The sequence below is a fragment of the Pogona vitticeps genome, chromosome 2 (genome assembly GCF_051106095.1).
Source record: "Pogona vitticeps strain Pit_001003342236 chromosome 2, PviZW2.1, whole genome shotgun sequence".
In the NCBI taxonomy this organism is placed as follows: domain Eukaryota; kingdom Metazoa; phylum Chordata; class Lepidosauria; order Squamata; family Agamidae; genus Pogona; species Pogona vitticeps.
This window is the reverse complement of record NC_135784.1, coordinates 240147635-240165318: the sequence shown is the minus strand read 5'-3', so window position 1 is coordinate 240165318 and position 17684 is coordinate 240147635. Positions and strand designations below refer to the sequence as shown.

Below are 17684 nucleotides of genomic sequence, written 5' to 3'. Positions count from 1 at the left end.
ATATTCCCATAGATCGACGATTAGTTGCTAGTTGCTTCTTCCCGTTCCAAGGTTTAGTTTACATGACATAGATCTCACTCTGTTCCTCTTGGCGGGTCTGGGACTCAAAGTCAACATGGACAAATCTATCCTACAACCCTTTCAGCTGGTGACTTACATAGGAGCTGTCCTGGATTAATTACACATTCGTGTCTTCCCTCCACAACAAGCAACAAAGCTACACACGCTTCTGCGCCACTTCCAACCTCATACTACTGTCATGGTGCATCAAACTCAGCGCTTCCTAGGATTGATGGCTTCCATGACCTCTGTCATACAACATGCTTGACTAAAAATGAGGTCACTTCAGATTTGGTACCAGCTCTTTTCAACCCTCTGTCAGATCGACCCACCAAACTCCTCAGAGTCACACCAGAACTCGCCACCCAACTTGCTTGGTGGGATACACCAACTGACCTTTTCATTGGCAGGCCTTTCAGTCCCCTCCAACTTGCAATTCAAGTCACTATTGATGCCAGCCCCAGCAAGTGGGGTATATATTGCAACAACCTTCAGATACATGCCCATGCTCACACGCAGAACAACAATTTCACATCAGCCATCTCAAATTGCTCACCATTATCAAGGTTTTCCATGCTTTTGGGTCCCTGGTTATGGGATGAGGCATACAAGTCACCACAGACAACTCCATGGCTCTGTTCTGTATCAACAAACAAGGAGGCACCCACTCTTTCTTCATCCTTTACCTCGCCATTCAACTATGAAAATGGTGCTACGGATGCCACATCTATCCAGTAGCCATACATATTTCTACACAAGACAACTACAGTATTTAGCAGACACACTGAGCAGGCTCGGCACTCAAACACATGAATGGACTTCAGATGACTCAGTGTTCCTCCACCTCTGCAGACTTGGGGTCACCCTCTCACAGATTTCTTTGCCACCTCACACAATACCAAATGCACTCGCTACTGTTCCAGAGCATGAACCGGCCCCTGATCCCTAGCTGATGCCTTCATGATGAACTGGTCCCCCAGCCTCTTTTATCTCTTTCTTCTGGAACCTCTTTTTCTGCCAATCCTTGTCAAGATCTGACAAGACCAGTCAAATACCACCCTCATAGCCCCCTGATGGCCCACACAACCATGGTTCATCACCCTCAGACTATGTCGACCAACTTCCTCTGTCTTCTCTTTCCTCACCTCATGCAGAATCACGGGAGAACCTTCCACCCCATATCCACACACTTCACCTAACAGCATGGCGAATCCATCTTCTGTAGGTCATATTCTTGCTCATGCTCGGAAGCCATCCACCATCCGTTTTTGTACTTACAAATGAGCCATTTTCTCTAACATTCCTACTGTGCAAACAATGCAGTATTAGCATTTTTGTTTCATCTCTTCCATCGTGACATTTCTTTTTTTAATTTAATTTTAATTTAAAAATATACAAAATACACCTACTACTACAGAAAAGAAAATCTATAAAATACAAACAAAACAGTGCACCCATCACCCTCAGGACTAGCATTACATTTCATTCCATCCATTTTCCTTCCAAAATTTCATTGTTTCTTCACTCGGTGTAAACCCCCTCCCTCTCCGAAATGCATGTTCTAAAAATACATTCCATATTTTCTTAAAATCATTATTTTTCGTTTGGCCCCTACTTATTTTCATGTCACATGTCAGTTTATCATTAATAGCCATGTCCCACAATTCTCTCTATACCATTCCTCGAGGTTAAATTGATTTTCATTTCTCCAATTCCTTGCCATAATTATCCTTGCTGCCGTAATCATTATTACTATTAAATCCTTATTTTCATTTGCCAGTTGATCTTTACTCATATTCAATAAAGCTGTTATTGGGGACATTGGAATATTCAATCCAATTATTTCAGATACTGTATTTCTTTAAATATTACTTTCCATTCTTTCTCTCTTTTTTCACATAGCCTCATCGTGACATTTCTTTGTCCATTCTCAAGGTTTATATAGCTGCTGTAATTGCACATCAACCCCAAGATTCCGATGCTGCCATATTGCTCCGTTATCCCACTCTCAAGCAATTCCTTAAAGACCTCGCCAACATCCAATCATCATGCCCACCGTTACCTCCACAATGATCACTACACACTGTCCTACAATGTCTCACTCAACCTCCCTGTGAGCCTTTGGCAATGACTTCTGAGAGACTACTGTCCCTCAAAACCGACTTTCTCATTGTCATTACCTTGGCCCACTGGGCTAGTGAGCTCACCACACTCTGTGTCGACCTACCTTTCCTCCAGTTTCATCCTCAGGTTACTCTCTATACATGTCTCCTTCTTGCCTAAAGTTGTTTCCAGTTTTCACATGAAACAACCTATATTTTTACCTATCTTCTTTCCATTGCCATCTAATGACCTAGAACATTCTTTACATCCTCTTGACATTCGTTGGGCTCTGGAATTCTGTGTCTCCAGGACCTCTTCCTTTCACAAATCCAAAAGACTCTTTGTCACTCTCCATTGGCCCAATAGAGGATCCCCTATTTCATAATAAATTGTTTCCTGCTGGATCATGATCATAATATGGCTTGCTTAAAACCTTGGTCACAAGCCTTTACCATCCTCTCTCACAGCACATTCTAGCAGAGCTGTTGCTGCTTCCACAGCCCTCTTAAAAGGTTGGCATTCCAGATATTTGCAAAGCTGCAACGTGGTCTACTCCAGCAATGGTGAACCTATGGCACGCGTACCCCAGCTGGCACACAGAGCCCTTTCTGTGGGCATGCGAGCCATAAGTCACTGGATCGCTACTCTCCCACCCCTTGCGCAGCCAAACCTGAGAAGACGGCTGCAGCCGCCGTGCTGGTGCTTTGACAGGCGGATCTGGAGCAGCTGGCGCTGGAAGTGGATCCAAAGTGATGTCTTGAGGCATCTCCATGCCTGACATTCCCTTTTCTGCCACCACTTCTGGTTCCTCCGCCGCCACACTGCTGCAGCATGCCACCCGCTGGTGAGCTTTTTTGTTTTGGTTTGGTTTGGTTTGGTTCAGGCACACAAGCCCAAAAAGGTTTGCCGCCACTGGTCTACTCCATCTACATTTGCTACTCACCACCACCTTGATGTCAGAGCCAGGATGGACGCAGTTTTTGGCAGAGTTGTTTTGTCATCAGTACTTCTGTGATGTCCCTCCTCTGGTAATCCAGCTTGCTAATCACTCTATAGTGTGCATTCACAGAGACCATGAAGAAGAAAGAGAGGTTACTTGCCTGTAACTGTCTCTTCAAGTGGTCATCTCGAATTCACACTTCCCGCCCGTCGTCCCCTCTGTCCGTCACGTCTGTCTCCTTTTTGTACAGTGGTGGACTGTTCTTAGGATCTGGGGCAATCTCCACGATGGGCAGACCACATATGTGCCGCAACTTGGTGTCCTTGTCTTTGGGCTGCCGTGCAACAAGGGTCTGTTGATAGCCCACTGAAGGGCTTGCAGACAAGGCAGGTGGCCCTCACCAGGGAGATGTCCCTCTTACAAACCTGTATGCGGAGTTCCCACTATCACATTCTGGATTTTTATGGTCCAGGTAGGACAGAAACCATGCAGATTAGTCAAACTGTTATAATATCAATGTACAGTGGTGCCACGCAAGACGATGATAATGCGTTCCATTGAAATCGCTGTTTAGCGAAATCATTGTCTTGTGAAAAGCGTTTCCCCATTGGAATGCATTGAAACCTGTTTAATGTGTTCCAATGGGGAAAATAGTTGTCGTCCAGTGAAAAGCGCCCATAGGCAAGCCCTTTTAAATCGCTGTCTTGAGTAGCATCGGTCCGAAAACACCCTAGGGAGCCATTTTGCGGAGCTGCCGATCAGCTGTTAGAATCGTCCTCGAAACTGAAACGTTGTCCAGCAAAATTCCCCCATAAGAAACTGTTTTGCGAAGCGCAATGGCGGTCGCAAAACCTTGTCATGCCGATTCGTCGTTATGTGGGGTAATCGTCTTGCAAGGTACCACTTGTAGTACAAATACAAATGAAAGGTAGTACAAAATCACAGCAATTTAAAAGAGCATCAGAATACAGTGGTGCCTCGCATTACGACGTTAATTCGTTCCAGCGAAATCGCTGTAGAATGAAAACGTCATAATGCAAAATAAAAAAGCCCATAGAAATGCATTAAAACCTGATTAATGCGTTCCTATGGGCTTGAAACTCACCGTCCAGTGAAGATCTTCCATAGTGCGGCCATTTTCGCTGCCCGAGCAGCGAGGAATCCGTCCCAGAAAAGAGCGGGGAGCCATTTTAATTACCCAGCGGCCATTTTGAAACCGCCGATCAGCTGGGCAAAAATCGTCGTTTTGCGAGAATCAGTTCCCGAAGCAGGGAACCGATCATCGCAAAGTGAAATTCCCCCATTGAAACTATCGTAAAGCGATCGCTTTTTTGATCGCTAAAAGTTCGTTGTAATGCGATTTCGTCGTTAAATGGGGCACTCGTCCTGCGAGGCACCACTGTAGTACAAAAACCTGATTAAACAAATCTTTCAATAACTTGCGGTGAAGCATTCCTCTCTCGGAAGTCTATTCAGATTCCTGTGTGGCAAACTGAAACGATTCCATTGCTCACTTGGTCTTACTTTAGATTGCAGTAGGGGCCAGAGGGGAAAATCTGAATGTGAATGTCATCTACAGTTTCTCCTACTAGAAACCATTCTTTGGAACGACTAAATAATTTCTGTTCTAAATCAAGTCCAGAAACAAAAATGAAAACATTTAAATCTGTTTCATTTGTTTTGCATTACATATTTCTGTACCATACTATAAGAAGTCATATTTTATCTGTAGTAGCGGTTTTTTAGATTTGTCAAGTCAATTGATGTTTTGTTATTAAATTTTGAAATCTGGCAAATCAGAAAAACCTAGCCAGTTGTAAAGCAAGAATAAGTAATTCAGCTTGTTATTGTGTTGTTTCATTTCAAAATATGTAATGCTGAGGCCTTTGAAATTATCACTTTTATATTTTTTTTACACAAATTAGGCAATTCAATGTAATTTGAAACTTCATTTGTGTTGTTTCAGATCACCTTCCCAAAAAGCAGGAGGTAAGTCTTTTATTAAACAAGAAACAAAATATGAAACATTCTTCAGGTTATAATGAATAATTATGTATTGTTTAGCTAATTCTGACATCTTTGCTTCCTGAGTATAAAGTAGTCAGAAGTGATATAACACTTCATCCTTCCGATGGTATTCTGCGACCGTGCAGTTTGCCCAAGGGTGCACAAGTGGCAGGGTATATAAACCCATACACTGTTGTAACCTGCACTGGCTCCTCTCCCAGGAGGCACATTAGGGGTGTAGACCAGTGGTTCTTAACGTGGGCGATAATGCCCCCCAGGGGGCGATTTCATTTTTCAGGGGGGCGATAGAATTAAAAGGGGCGGCGTGGGGGCGCTGGAGCAGAAGGGGGCGGTAGGGGGGGCCCTGGAGCAAGCCAAACCTGTTAACATGGCTGCAGCCTTTTTACAGTGTGCATGAATATATATTTTCCTCCAATCTTAATTTAGTTTCAGAGTTTTCATCTTGAAATTTTTAGTTCCTGCATTGTAGTTTGTTTTTATGCACTTTTTATATTTCTTTTTGTGTCTTAAAATTCACTTGCAACTAAATCATTAAATGTTTTTGGGACATTTCATTTTCTTAGAATTGAATTTTGTTTTCAGGGGTCATTGGATTTAAGTGTCATAAATAAATAAATAAATAAATAAATAAATAAATAAATAAATAAATAAATAAATAAATAAATAAATAAATAAATAAATAAATAAATAAATAAATAAATAAATAAATAAATAAAATATCATCACCGCGGGGAGGGGGGCGGTGATAACTTCCTCAATGGCTCAAGGGGGCGTTTCTTTCAAAAAGGTTAAAAACCACTGGTGTAGACTCCCAGCTCATGATTCCTCAGCCGGACATACTGTTACATGCAGCACTGATGTTACCTGTCTGTCATGGGTTGGAGGGAAAGTTCCATCCTATGGGGAGTGGAAAGCGGGACATCAGGAGGAGGGGCTGTACTGTATATATATGTGGAGCGTGTGTGGAGAAGTTAGGGGAGAGCTGAAGGAGAGCTGAGAGAAGAAGCTGGAGTGGGAGTCTGTGTGTCAGACAGGGTACTACTGTGTGTCAGTCAGTACCAACCTGATAGGTTCAGGTGTCTGTATGGGTAGCCAGAACTGATAGGTTCAGGGTCTGTGCTTTATTGAAAGGTGTTCTGTGTGAACCAAACTGGTGTATGTATGATTGAGACTAAGCCACGTTACTGTATCCTATTCACTTGATCATTTTATTTTCCCTGTGTGTTATTTAAATAAACCTTATTCTTTTATTTGTTTAAAAATCCATTCCTGGTCTGTGTGACTCCTTACAGGGAATGGTTGGTGGCAGCTTAGTGAAACTGTGGCATATCCCAGTAGGTCTGGGGTTTGTCACACATACCAACCTTCTGAGCTATATCAGTTAGGTTCGTTAGATTATAGGTAAAGGTAAAGGTTCTCCTTGACATTTAGTCCAGTCATGGACTCTAGGGGGCGGTGCTCATCCCCATCTCCAAGCCATAGAGCCAGCGTTTGTCTGAAGACTGTTTCCGTGGTCACATGGCCAGTGCGACTAGACACGGAATGCCATGACCTTCCCACCGAAGTGGTACCTATTTATCTACTCCCATTTTCATGCTTTCGAATTGCTAGGTTGGCAGAAGCTGGGACAAGCGACGGGAGCTCACTCCGTTGCGTAGATTCAATCTTACAATGGCTGGTGTTCTGACCTTGCAGCACAGAGGCTTCTGTGGTTTAACCCGCAGTGCCACCATGTCCCTGTACTCTTTAGATTATAGGGCACAGTTATTGTTTCTCAATTTCTAATTGCCTATTTTTATTGGGGAATCATTTCTTCACTTGCTATTCTCAGCTCCAGGGGTTCCTGAACGAGCTGGATATCTAGATCAATTTCAGTTTGGCTGGTTTTAAGCTATCAAGCTCTAAATGGCTTGTGTCCAATCTATCTAATAGATTGTATCACCTATTACTGCATAAGCCTATCCGAGTATTAAGATAATCAGAAGAGGCCTTCCTCTCGGACACACCAACCTCACAGGCACATTTGGTGGGGACATGAGAGAGAGCCTTCTTTGTTACTGCTCCTGTACTCAGACTCCCACAGGAACCTAGCCTAGCCCCAACTTTTCTGTCCTTCTGCAAGCAGATAAAAACCTTTCTTTTCAGGTGGGCTTTCCGTAAATGACTGGTTGATCATGGGGCTTTTTAAAGGAATTATTTATTCTGTCGCTTTATTTGCTCTTATTTATGTGTTTTAATATATCCGTTTAATGCTTTTTTACTAATGTAATAATATATTATTTAGCTTTTAACCTTTTTTTATACTGTAAGACGTCTTTGATCCTTTAGAAGATATGTGGCATATAAATATTTGGATAAATAAATAATATTGAGCAAATACAATTTTGAGACAAGTATGGTGAAAACTGCTGGATTTTTTGCTGTTGTTATATGAGCTTGTGCTTGTGTTTCTGTCCTGGGTGCTTAGGTGGACAAGCATAAACTTAGATTGTAGGACACACAGGAAGCTACTAGTCATTAGAAAGAATTGACCCAAACCTAACTGTATAATTGCACTGGTACAGGTTAATCATTGTAAATTTTAGTGGTAAATTGCTACCAGTTGGTGTTTGTCTTTCTTGTTGGTGCATCAAGTCAAGTGACTAATGGGCATAGGTAATGGGTTGGGCCACTGATTTGTGGTAAAGAGTCAAAATAAGAACAACGCAGCTTGTGGTGGTTGAGTTTTTATGGATTTTCTCACTGTGTGTATAATTATTGTGCCAACATCAACATGTTACATACATTTTCAGGGAGAAAGTGTGCTCTTGAGGAATCCAAAATGGTGACTCTAAATCCCACTAGTTTCCCTCCCACCAAAAAACTAGGTTTGTCTTTATTTTTTGCTTTGTTTTTTGTCATTTATCTGTTTACAGCTTTTTATTGGTTACCCACAATTTCCCCCGTTTTGCATCCATTTAGCTAATGACTCACAGCTGTGATCACAGCTAATCAGGGCTTATAATGATGGTTACATAGCACTACACTACCAGTTATAAGTTGATTGCGTGATGACAGCACTGAGGAAGAACTAAGGGTGAAGTCCTAACTAACTGAGGACTGTAAATCCAAATCCTTTGGAGCCCAGTGATTGTGGAAATTACTTAGGACTACCTCACCTTGAGCTAGCTTTGTTGGCATAATGGCTGTTAGGGATTTGGCTATCTTTGAAAAATGTGCAAATGTTAATTGAATCAAGGGTATTTACATGGCGCTGTGGTGACCACAGGGTAGAGTACATTACCTTTGGTCATTCACAAGTTAGTACTGTATTGGGATACTGGAAATCATATTTTATATTTAGAAGTGTTGATGTGATTGGGATGTCTTATTTTGAAAACAAGAAAAGCAGATCAACTTAGCACTGAATTGTATACACTGGCCGTTGAATTGTTTTACTAGATACTAAGAAAAGTTTCTTGACAGGAATTGAGCTCCTCACATACTGTCCTACATGATGGTGAATTCTTCAATAGACTAGAGGATGATGTGCATAAAATACTTACTCGAGAAAAAAGAAGAGAGCATGTCACAGACAGTGGGATGGATAACAGTACACCTCGTGACAACACACAGGTAGAATAAGGATAAGTTCTTAACTGTATATGTATCTGAGTATTTTGAATAGAGTTAAATCTAGATAGTTGATGGGAAGGAAGCAAGGAAACCACCTCCATCATGAGTTATGAAAAAGCTACTATATATTTTTAGTCTGCTTATCTTGCAAGGGAACTATGTCACTTTAAGAATTGTGTCATAATTTTTGTTCTTCTGTTCTCACCCATTTTTCTTTTGTGTCATATTTTCAGGGATAGGAAATTACATGAACTAACATCAGATATTTTTAGGCACAGTAATAGGGGCATTCCTCTAAATAAAAAACTCATTAGAAAGAAGTGACTTACAAAACTATATTGTTTGCAGTGTTCTGTAAACTTCTTTTGTTTGATCTGAAGCAGTATAGGCAAAAGGTCTACATGTCCCTTCCCACTGATTCTAACAGCAAGTCACTTTTGGAGGCCACACTGAATTTAAGACACACCTTACAACAAATGTCTCAGAGTCCGGTATGGCTTTCGTGGACTAACTAATGATCACCCATAATGATGGTTTTTCCTGAATTAGGTTTTTAAATTTTTTTTAGAAAAACATAATAATGACTTGGTTTCCGTTGAGCACCTACATTTGCACAAAACAGTCAGCTGGGACTGTAAAGGATCCTGGTTTTTTTTTTTCTTTGTGAAGCACTAAGCGTTTACATCAGCAATTTCAAGTGCCTCTTTGTAAATTTTTACAGTCATATCAGTTAACAATTAATGGGTTGTAGTTCATCAGCTTTGTGTGAATCATTTTTAATTTACAAAATCTTTTTTCTCAAGGATTTTTTCCTAAAAGATGGAAGAATAGAGAGACTCAAGCTGGAACTTGAAAAGAAAGATGCAGAAATCCAGCACTTAAAGAATATAATCACTCAATGGGAAGTATGTAAAGATTTCTCTTATGCACCTATGTGTCTAATGTTCCACGTCTTCGTTTAGGCCACAGATTTATATCCTGTATTTTGTTTTCTCATAAAAATATATCTCTGAAGTGAACTCTCTGTACTGGGTTATACACTGCACCTGTTGCATTGTGACTGGGGAGCAAAGGTTTTTTTTTGGGGGGGGGACTAAAGTTACTGTAACAAATCACTTTTTGGGACAATAATGAGAGAAATGTTGATTTTTGAAAAAAATGCAGCAGCATTGGTTTTAAGCTCCCTCCTCCTCCAAGTTTTATGCATTACTTATTATAGTTGGGAATACCGTACCTGGATTTCCCTTTTGAGATGACCAAAGGATATTTTTAAAATTTTAAACAATAGCTCTTTCTTTTAAAACATGCTTTCTACTACCCAGTGTGATATACTGTGTTATGTTGCAGAAAGTAACACATTGATCTAAAATGACTTAGCACTTCTGCCCCTCCAGGCAGTGCTGGATTGCAACAACAGAATCTTCTACTACAGTCCAGTACAGCATGGAGGGGCAGAAGTACTGTGTCAATTTAGATGACTCTGTTGCTTCCTCTGATGTGACTTAGCACAGGAAGTATAAGGTTGGTTGTGTTGGAAGATCCTGCAAGGTTGTATGGTGGGAGTTGGTAAGAAAACCGCTCATATCACTTCTCTGTGGCATAGAACCCAGTCACCTAATAGCATAATGGAAATTACTGTGGCATAAAAATGAATAGAATTGTGTTACCCAGTTAATATTTGTATTAATGGGATTTTTTTAAACATATCCAGGCAAAGTATAAAGAAGTAAAAGCACGAAATGCACAGCTGTTGAAAATGCTACAAGAAGGTGAAAGTAAGTACATGTTTTATTGAATCTGTCTACAAACAGTTTGGAAAATATTAATTTTGTTTACTCATATGCCACCTTTCTCAGAACTGAGACCCAAAGCAGATTATAATATAGATAAAAACAATAGAGTTGAAGTAGAAGTCATACATATAGGTTTGTTCAGCATTTAGTTGGTAGGCCCATACAACTTTTGATTGATCAAGCTGAATGCAGCCCATCAATCACAGATTGTAGTCTGCCTGGGGCTTGACACCTCATTGTCCACCTCCATTTTAAAATATTTGAGAATCATGAGTGTAATCTTTTATCTTAACATTTTAGTGAAAGATAAAGCTGAAATACTACTTCAAGTTGATGAATCCCAGAGTATTAAGAATGAGCTGACTTTACAGGTAAAGATTTCTGTAATTATTGTATTTTAAATACTTTGTCTGATAAAAGAAAACAAATGGGTTGAAAGAAATGCAAAACAGGGTCATTGAACAGGGTCTTCCCACTGCTGTCTTCTGCCACAGTCATCCAGAAAGCTGCTCTTGAGGACGCGGGGACTCCCTAGTGACAGTAAGGGATGTAGTGTGGGAATCTGCAACTGGAGGAGGAAAATCTGTGAAAATCAGGGACCTGCCCTTATAGAAAAATGAACATTAGGGTCTTTTGTTCTTCCTTGGAATCCAAGATATGTGTATGAAGACAAACTATGGTTTCTTTAGAAATTAAAATACAAATACTTTATTGTTTCATAGCCAATCAGGCTATGAATAACAGTTGAATCCTTTTAGAAGAACCACTTTCATGAATTGTTATCTGATCAGCAGGGGACTTGAGAGAACATTAACATTCGGAATGATACAGGCATATTTCCCATTAATGTTTTAATTAGACATACAACTTATTCTCTTTAAAATGTCACATTTTAAAATTCCAAAAGCTTAAGAGCAAGGCAATTGTTGAATTTCTTTTTCTTTAGGTTACCAGTCTTCATGCTGCACTGGAACAAGAAAGATCTAAAGTGAAATTACTGCAAGCAGAATTGACAAAGTATCAGGTAAGTTACTTCTGCTTGTGACAAATGATTAAAAATATTGGTTTGAATCCTAAGTTGAGAGAACCATGAAAGGAAAGTTTCATGTCTACTCTGTAAATTTGTCTGTTAGTGTATATTTCTATAAAGAAGACTCTGAGCACAGTGCTAAACACAGTTTTGGAAGTTAAGACCCATTGGCCCAAACCCTGTTCACATAATTTTGTGTGGTGGAAGCTGATCATATCATCACCCTGTGGTGCTAACATTTATTTATTTATTTATTTAATTTATATGCCGCCCACACTACCCAAAGGTCTCTGGGCGGCTTACAGCATGTGTTTTAAAATAAATGCTTCCTGTCCCCTTGTTTTAAATTCTCATGGTCCCGGGATCTCCCTTTTGCCCAGAGGAAAATTTTGGGAGCCTTGGGATGGGTATGGGACCCTTTAATTACCAAAAATGGCCATTAGATTGCTCCTGCTGAAATTAGGATTTTTGCCATTATGTTCAGTGAAGTTATTCTGAAGTAGTTGCACAAGGCAACCTTACTTTCTGATATAACAAGTTGCTTTCCTATCCCTTGACATACAATCTAGATTCTTTCTTACTTCTGTGTCTGCCTATATGCTGCATTGCAATGAAAAACAGAGAAGTATCCTGCTGCTAATGGAAGGCATCTGCCACAGGATGGGGATGGTGAAAGTTTTCAGTAGTTCTCCCCTGCAGCTGCTCGCACTACCTGCATACAGTGGTGCCTTGCATAGCGATTGCTCCGCATAGCGAAGAAATCGCTTTGTGACGCTGTTTTTGCGATCGCAGAAGCGATCGCTTTGTGATGGCCCCTATGGGGAAAATTCGCTTTGTGATGATCTCTTCCCCGTGATCATTGCAAAGCCCCCATTTTCACACAGCTGATCGGCGGTTCCAAAATGGCCACCCGCTGTTTTGCCTCGCTTTAGAGGTACTGAAAATGGTCGCCACAATGGAGGATTTTCGCTTAAGGTGAGTTTTGGAGCCCATAGGAACACATTGAAGGGGTTTTAATGCGTTTCTATGGGCTTTTTAAAATCGCTTAGCAATGAAATTGCTTAGCAGCGATTTTTGCTGCACAGATTAACGTCACTAAGCGAGGCACCATTGTACTTGCTCTACAGTAGGGATGGCGAACCGATGGCACACGTGCCACAGCTGGCACGCGAGCCATAGGTCGCTACTCCCCTACCCCATCCCCTGCGCAGCAAAACCTCATGAGGCGGCTGCAGCCAAGATTCCCCTTCCGCCGCCACTTCCAGGTCCTCCGGGTCTGTCGCCATGATTCCCCCTTAAACCACCACTTCCTGTTCCGGGTCCTCTGGGTCCATCAGCATGATTCCCCCTTAAACTACACTTCCGGTTCTGGTCTTTTGGGTCTGGAGCGGCGGTGGCATGCCATCTGCTGTTTTGGGACCGTGAGCCCAAAAAAGGTTTGTCACCACTGCTCTAGAGGTACCTCCAACTTTCCACAGCAGATGTAGAAGGGGAACTGGCAGATGTCACCTCTCCTCATTCCAGATGACATTAGTTGAATACTATCCAAGTATTTGAGGGTGACATAAATCTGTTCCTTAACATGCTTGGAGTTCCATTGATTCACTCATTCGCCCTCTAGCACTGACCATCAATCCAGTGGATATTGCTTTTCTTCCTTAAAGGAACAGTTTGCAGGAGAGGAAGTAATGCCGTTCCTGTAGGAGAGCTTCAGTGACCGAAAGATTTATGTTCTACTTTCCCACTAAAAGATAGTGCTCAAGATGGTTTACAAACTTTTTTGAAAAATAAAATGAGATAAAACCAAATGTAGCTAAAAATCATAAAATCACATAAATTACCTCCTATTATAAAACCATTAAAATCAACAATATAGTAAAAAAGAGAAACTGCCCATTGTCTATCTCTTCCTTCAAAAGCCCAGTTGGTCTCTGCTGTCTATGATAGCCCTATGGAAAGGAATGCCCATAGTGTTTTTTTTGTGAAGTAGCTTTAAGGAAGGGCTGCTAGTGCTCTCCGCAGAGCCTGTGTTAATGGGACCATGCTTTTTTCTTTTGACACTTAAATTTTCATATGTCCTTTTCAGTGATTTTCTTTTCCTGTCATTTTCTTTTACAGGGTGGAAGAAAAGGGAAAAGAAATTCAGAGTCTGAGCAGTGCAGGTGATTACATTTGCAGCTGATATGGAGTAAAAGAAAAAGAATTTTGACTTTCAGGAGTTTTACACAAATGTATATTTGTACTGCAGTTTAGGGGGGTTGAAAGTAAAGTTTAATTGACTAACAATCTAAATATTCAATTTATTGCACTTCTAGTGTGAAGAGAAGCTGGAAATTAATATGGCAGTGACTCAAAACCTAGTTTGTGCTAACGCTGCATCTAGTTTTTCGTCAGTCAATAAAACTTTTTGTCATTTTTATGATCTATGTGTGTGATCTCTGCAACATAAAACAAACATCAGCTAAGGCTCAATGAATAGATTACATCTTGGTTTCATGTCATATTTCACTTTTTTACAGCCTCTTTTCATCTTTCAGCCTTGGGTGTAGATTAGATACAGTACTTTGATTTAGGGAATTTTCAGAATAACATATGTTCCTGCCCCCAACTTCCTGTGTAATGTATCAATTTTTGACACAGAAAAAAATCAGAAGAATTGTCCTCCTTTACTGTCAGTACAGCCCTCTTTTAGACTTAGCATTTTTTGTAAAATGTCCCTGATCCTGATTGTTAATTGTAATTGCAGCACACAGAGGCAATTGCATAAGGATGTCTACCTATGTAGCTGGCTCACTGTTGTGCTCCTTCAGTTCAGGGAAGTGATCAGGCACTTGTTTGTGTGAGACTGCAAAGCAAAAAGGGAAAAAAATCACCAGGCAATATTCCTTGTACACATATTGTTCCCCAATATGATTTTGAGCAATGGAACATATTTGCAGATAAGGTTGCATAATTGATTTGAACAGGATGACTGCAATTCAGACTTAAGTCACTGTAGCCTTGGAGGCAAGGTGGATACTGTGTAACAAAAGCATGGTTACAGTATAAGGAAAATATAATATACCTAGCAGTTGTTTTCAGCTTGCAGGAAAAAGTCTCAAAGGAATCAGTGAAGAGCAACTTACGTATTTCCAGTTATCTATAATTCCAGTCAGCACCACCCAGCATGTCCACTAGCACAAGATAATTGGAGTCATAAACTGAAACACTTGGACAAAGATCCCTCACTCCCACTCTGATTGTTATAAATAAAAAATCCAGCTATATACCAACCCACAATCACAAGAGGCTCCTTATTGGTTGAATCTAACTAAGGGGAACAAAAGAATCATTTGTTGCATTCCTTACTTGCTCATACATATTGCCAAGTAGGTGACGGAACAAATGATTCAGGCAGCAAATGCAATTGCTTAAGTCGGAACACTTGGTCTTCCAAGATATTTCGGCCTGTAATTTACACAATCCCTCGATGAGGCAGGCAAAAACATAAGCTTTTTGAAATTTAGCTTGTAGTACAGATGTGTTGCAGTATAACAGCAGCTGGGGATGATGGAAGTTCTAGTAAACCCTAGGGCAGGCATAAAGACCAGTTTGCTGGCAGAGGGTTCAGCAATGAAGTACAGTGATGCCTCGCAAGACGAATGGTTTTTGCAATCGCTGTTGTGCCTCACGAGACGAGACAGCTTCTTCTATGGCTGTGCTTCGCAAGACAAATGTTTTTCGCAAGACCGGTGCCTCGCAAGATGAATGAATGATTTTTCTCTTGCGAGGTTCCTATAGGAATGCATTTCTATAGGAAACCGTTTTTTGCAAGACGAAATTTTTGCAAGACAGCGCTACTCGCGGAACGAATTATTTCTGGCATCACTATAGATGGGATTGAAATGCCCATCTCCTGTTAAACCTAATTAAATGCTATGGCCAAAGACAGTGACAACATGGATACATGCTTGGTGCTGTAAAGCTGGAAGAGCACAAGTCCCCAGAACTACTGTAAACACAAGTGATAAATGTGTACATAAAGTCTTACTAAATAGGAAAGATGACATGAAGAGATGAAGCTGCCTCTCCCAAACAGGCAAGGATTTCACTTACTATAGTATTCCATGTGAATCATGTGTGCATTGTGTTGTCAATCACTCAAGCAGTTGACGGTTTTGAGACAAAACAGAAGTCATTAAACTCAAAGGAAGACTGGTAAAATAGCTCTAGAGCAGTGATTCCTAACCTTTGGACCAGATGTTTTTGGACTACAACCTCCGGAAATCCTGGCCAACACAGTGTGGAAGGCTTCTGGGAGTTTTAGTCTGATAACATCTGGGGAACCACTGGTCTAGAGAGCTATTGTGTCTTCCAAAACCAGCACCATAAGGTAACGTTGCCACCAGCCCAATCCTCACTGATTATACTCACAAGAAAGTTCTCACAGCCACTGATAAAAGTTGTGACACTGAAGGAAGCCAAAAGAGCTAGCTAACTCTAGGGGCTGTGGTTTCAGTCTTGGCCCTTTTCCTCTAGAACAAGCATCCTACAAAGGTGTCAGGTGCCATCCCTCTTAGCTTTTAGGACACTAATAAAAACAGAACTATACAAAGTTGCTTTTTATTGGTGTTTTTAACCATGGACAGAAGATGCTCCAAACTATTTTAAAGTCATTTAATTCTGCAGAAAAGCACGTTTGATTTTTAGTGCCAGTTTTTAAAATAGCATATTGCAATTTTGTATTATTGTAACTGATTTGTTGTGAACCGCTCAATGAATCTTCGGGCTAGTGGCGTGTATAGAAGTTGAAATGATTAATTAACAAATAAGGTTGTTGGAGAACCATCGTAACGATCTCCATAGGCACAGGTAGGTGATTCAGCCGAGAGGGCTCCGTCCTACAGACGTTGTATCTGGGGGAGCGGCTTCTATTTCAATGCCGGCTGATTTTGAACACGTTGAACTCCCGCCTGTACCTGCGCACTGAAAGGCAAGAGCCACCTGAATTTACTGGCGCTTTCTTTAATATTTATGTGCGCTGCGATTTCAGACAACGGGATTCAGCCACTGCTCCTCTCTTCCACGGCAGTGCTGGGAACATACATGGAAGAAATACTGTACATATCAGCTTTAATAAAACGCAAACTTCAATACGGAGCGTACATAATACCCCGAGAACTACGCCACCACTCTTCACCCGGGCAACAGAGTCTGCGCAGACTCCTTACGACGTCGAAGTGTGACAACGTCTTCCGAGGAAGCCTTCGGCACAGCCGCACCGGCGCAGTAAAAGTCGCCTTCTGGGGCGCAGGCGCCCAGAGAATTCTGTGCCCCCTCCCCTTTCAGCACATGCGCATATCTTTCCAAGTCTCTACTTCGCCGGCCGTCGGTTCCCCTTTTCTAGTAACTTCCCCGATTCCTGACGTCATCAGCAGGCGCCACAGCTGAGCCGGGCTGTTTCCGTTGAACTCTCCGAGAGTGGGAGAGCTTCTAGAGTGTCGGGGTGGGCGCCTGAGCAACCGGCTGCGGAGAGGCCGAAAAAGAGAGAAGGGGGGAGGGTCGGGGTTACCCAGCGTTCCCTGCGCGGCCTGACTAACGAGGGAAGGAGGCCTCGTCGTCGCCGCCGTCGTCTTCCTGCCCCCTCTCTCCGCGCGCGCGCGCCCCCGCCCGCCCGCCATGTCTGAAAGCGGCGAGAGCCCGCCCGGGCCCCAGAGCCCCAACGAGACCCCCGGCTCGGCCGCCGCCGCCGCCTCCGAGCCGCGGATCATCAAAGTCACCGTGAAGACCCCCAAAGAGAAGGAGGAGTTCGCCGTCCCGGAGACGAGCACCATCCGGCAGGTGAGCGAGAGACACGGAGGGGGAGGGGCGTGGCTGGTCGTGCGGCGCGCCGGGACGGGTAGGAAGTTGGGGGCCGGGGGAGAGGGAGGGAGGGAGAGCCAGCTTTCTCTCTTCCCCCCTCCCTCCCCCCCCCGGCGGCTCCTTTGTCTTGCTGCCCGCCTCGGGCTCGCGAAGAGTTGGCGCCAGCCGCGGATCCTCTGCGTAGTCGCCGGCCGGCCGGGCTGCTGACGCGAGAAGCGCTCTTGCCTCCTCGAAGGAAGGCCCGGGAAGCAGCCTCGGAGTGACGAGGCTGCGA

The 17684-nt window shown here is 42.3% G+C and overlaps 2 protein-coding genes across 8 annotated transcripts in view; both read left to right on the top strand.

Annotated features, from left to right (window-relative positions):
- Window positions 1–13986, top strand: part of GKAP1 (G kinase anchoring protein 1) — a 29050-nt gene extending 15064 nt beyond the window's left edge. For all 7 annotated transcript variants that reach the window (XM_020812822.3, XM_072992271.2, XM_078386126.1 and 4 more), the window contains 7 exons: window positions 5070–5092; window positions 8597–8746; window positions 9550–9651; window positions 10458–10521; window positions 10840–10910; window positions 11486–11563; window positions 13688–13986. In XM_020812822.3, coding sequence (XP_020668481.3) covers window positions 5070–5092; window positions 8597–8746; window positions 9550–9651; window positions 10458–10521; window positions 10840–10910; window positions 11486–11563; window positions 13688–13735 — 536 coding nt within the window. In that variant the 3' untranslated portion in view covers window positions 13736–13986. The remainder of the gene's footprint in view (window positions 1–5069; window positions 5093–8596; window positions 8747–9549; window positions 9652–10457; window positions 10522–10839; window positions 10911–11485; window positions 11564–13687) is intronic.
- Window positions 13987–17090: 3104 nt separating this feature from the next.
- The window catches only part of UBQLN1 (ubiquilin 1), a 34504-nt gene continuing 33910 nt past the window's right edge, over window positions 17091–17684 (top strand). The window contains exon 1 of the mRNA XM_072992266.2: window positions 17091–17389. Within this exon, the coding sequence (XP_072848367.2) occupies window positions 17228–17389 (162 nt within the window). The 5' untranslated portion in view covers window positions 17091–17227. The remainder of the gene's footprint in view (window positions 17390–17684) is intronic.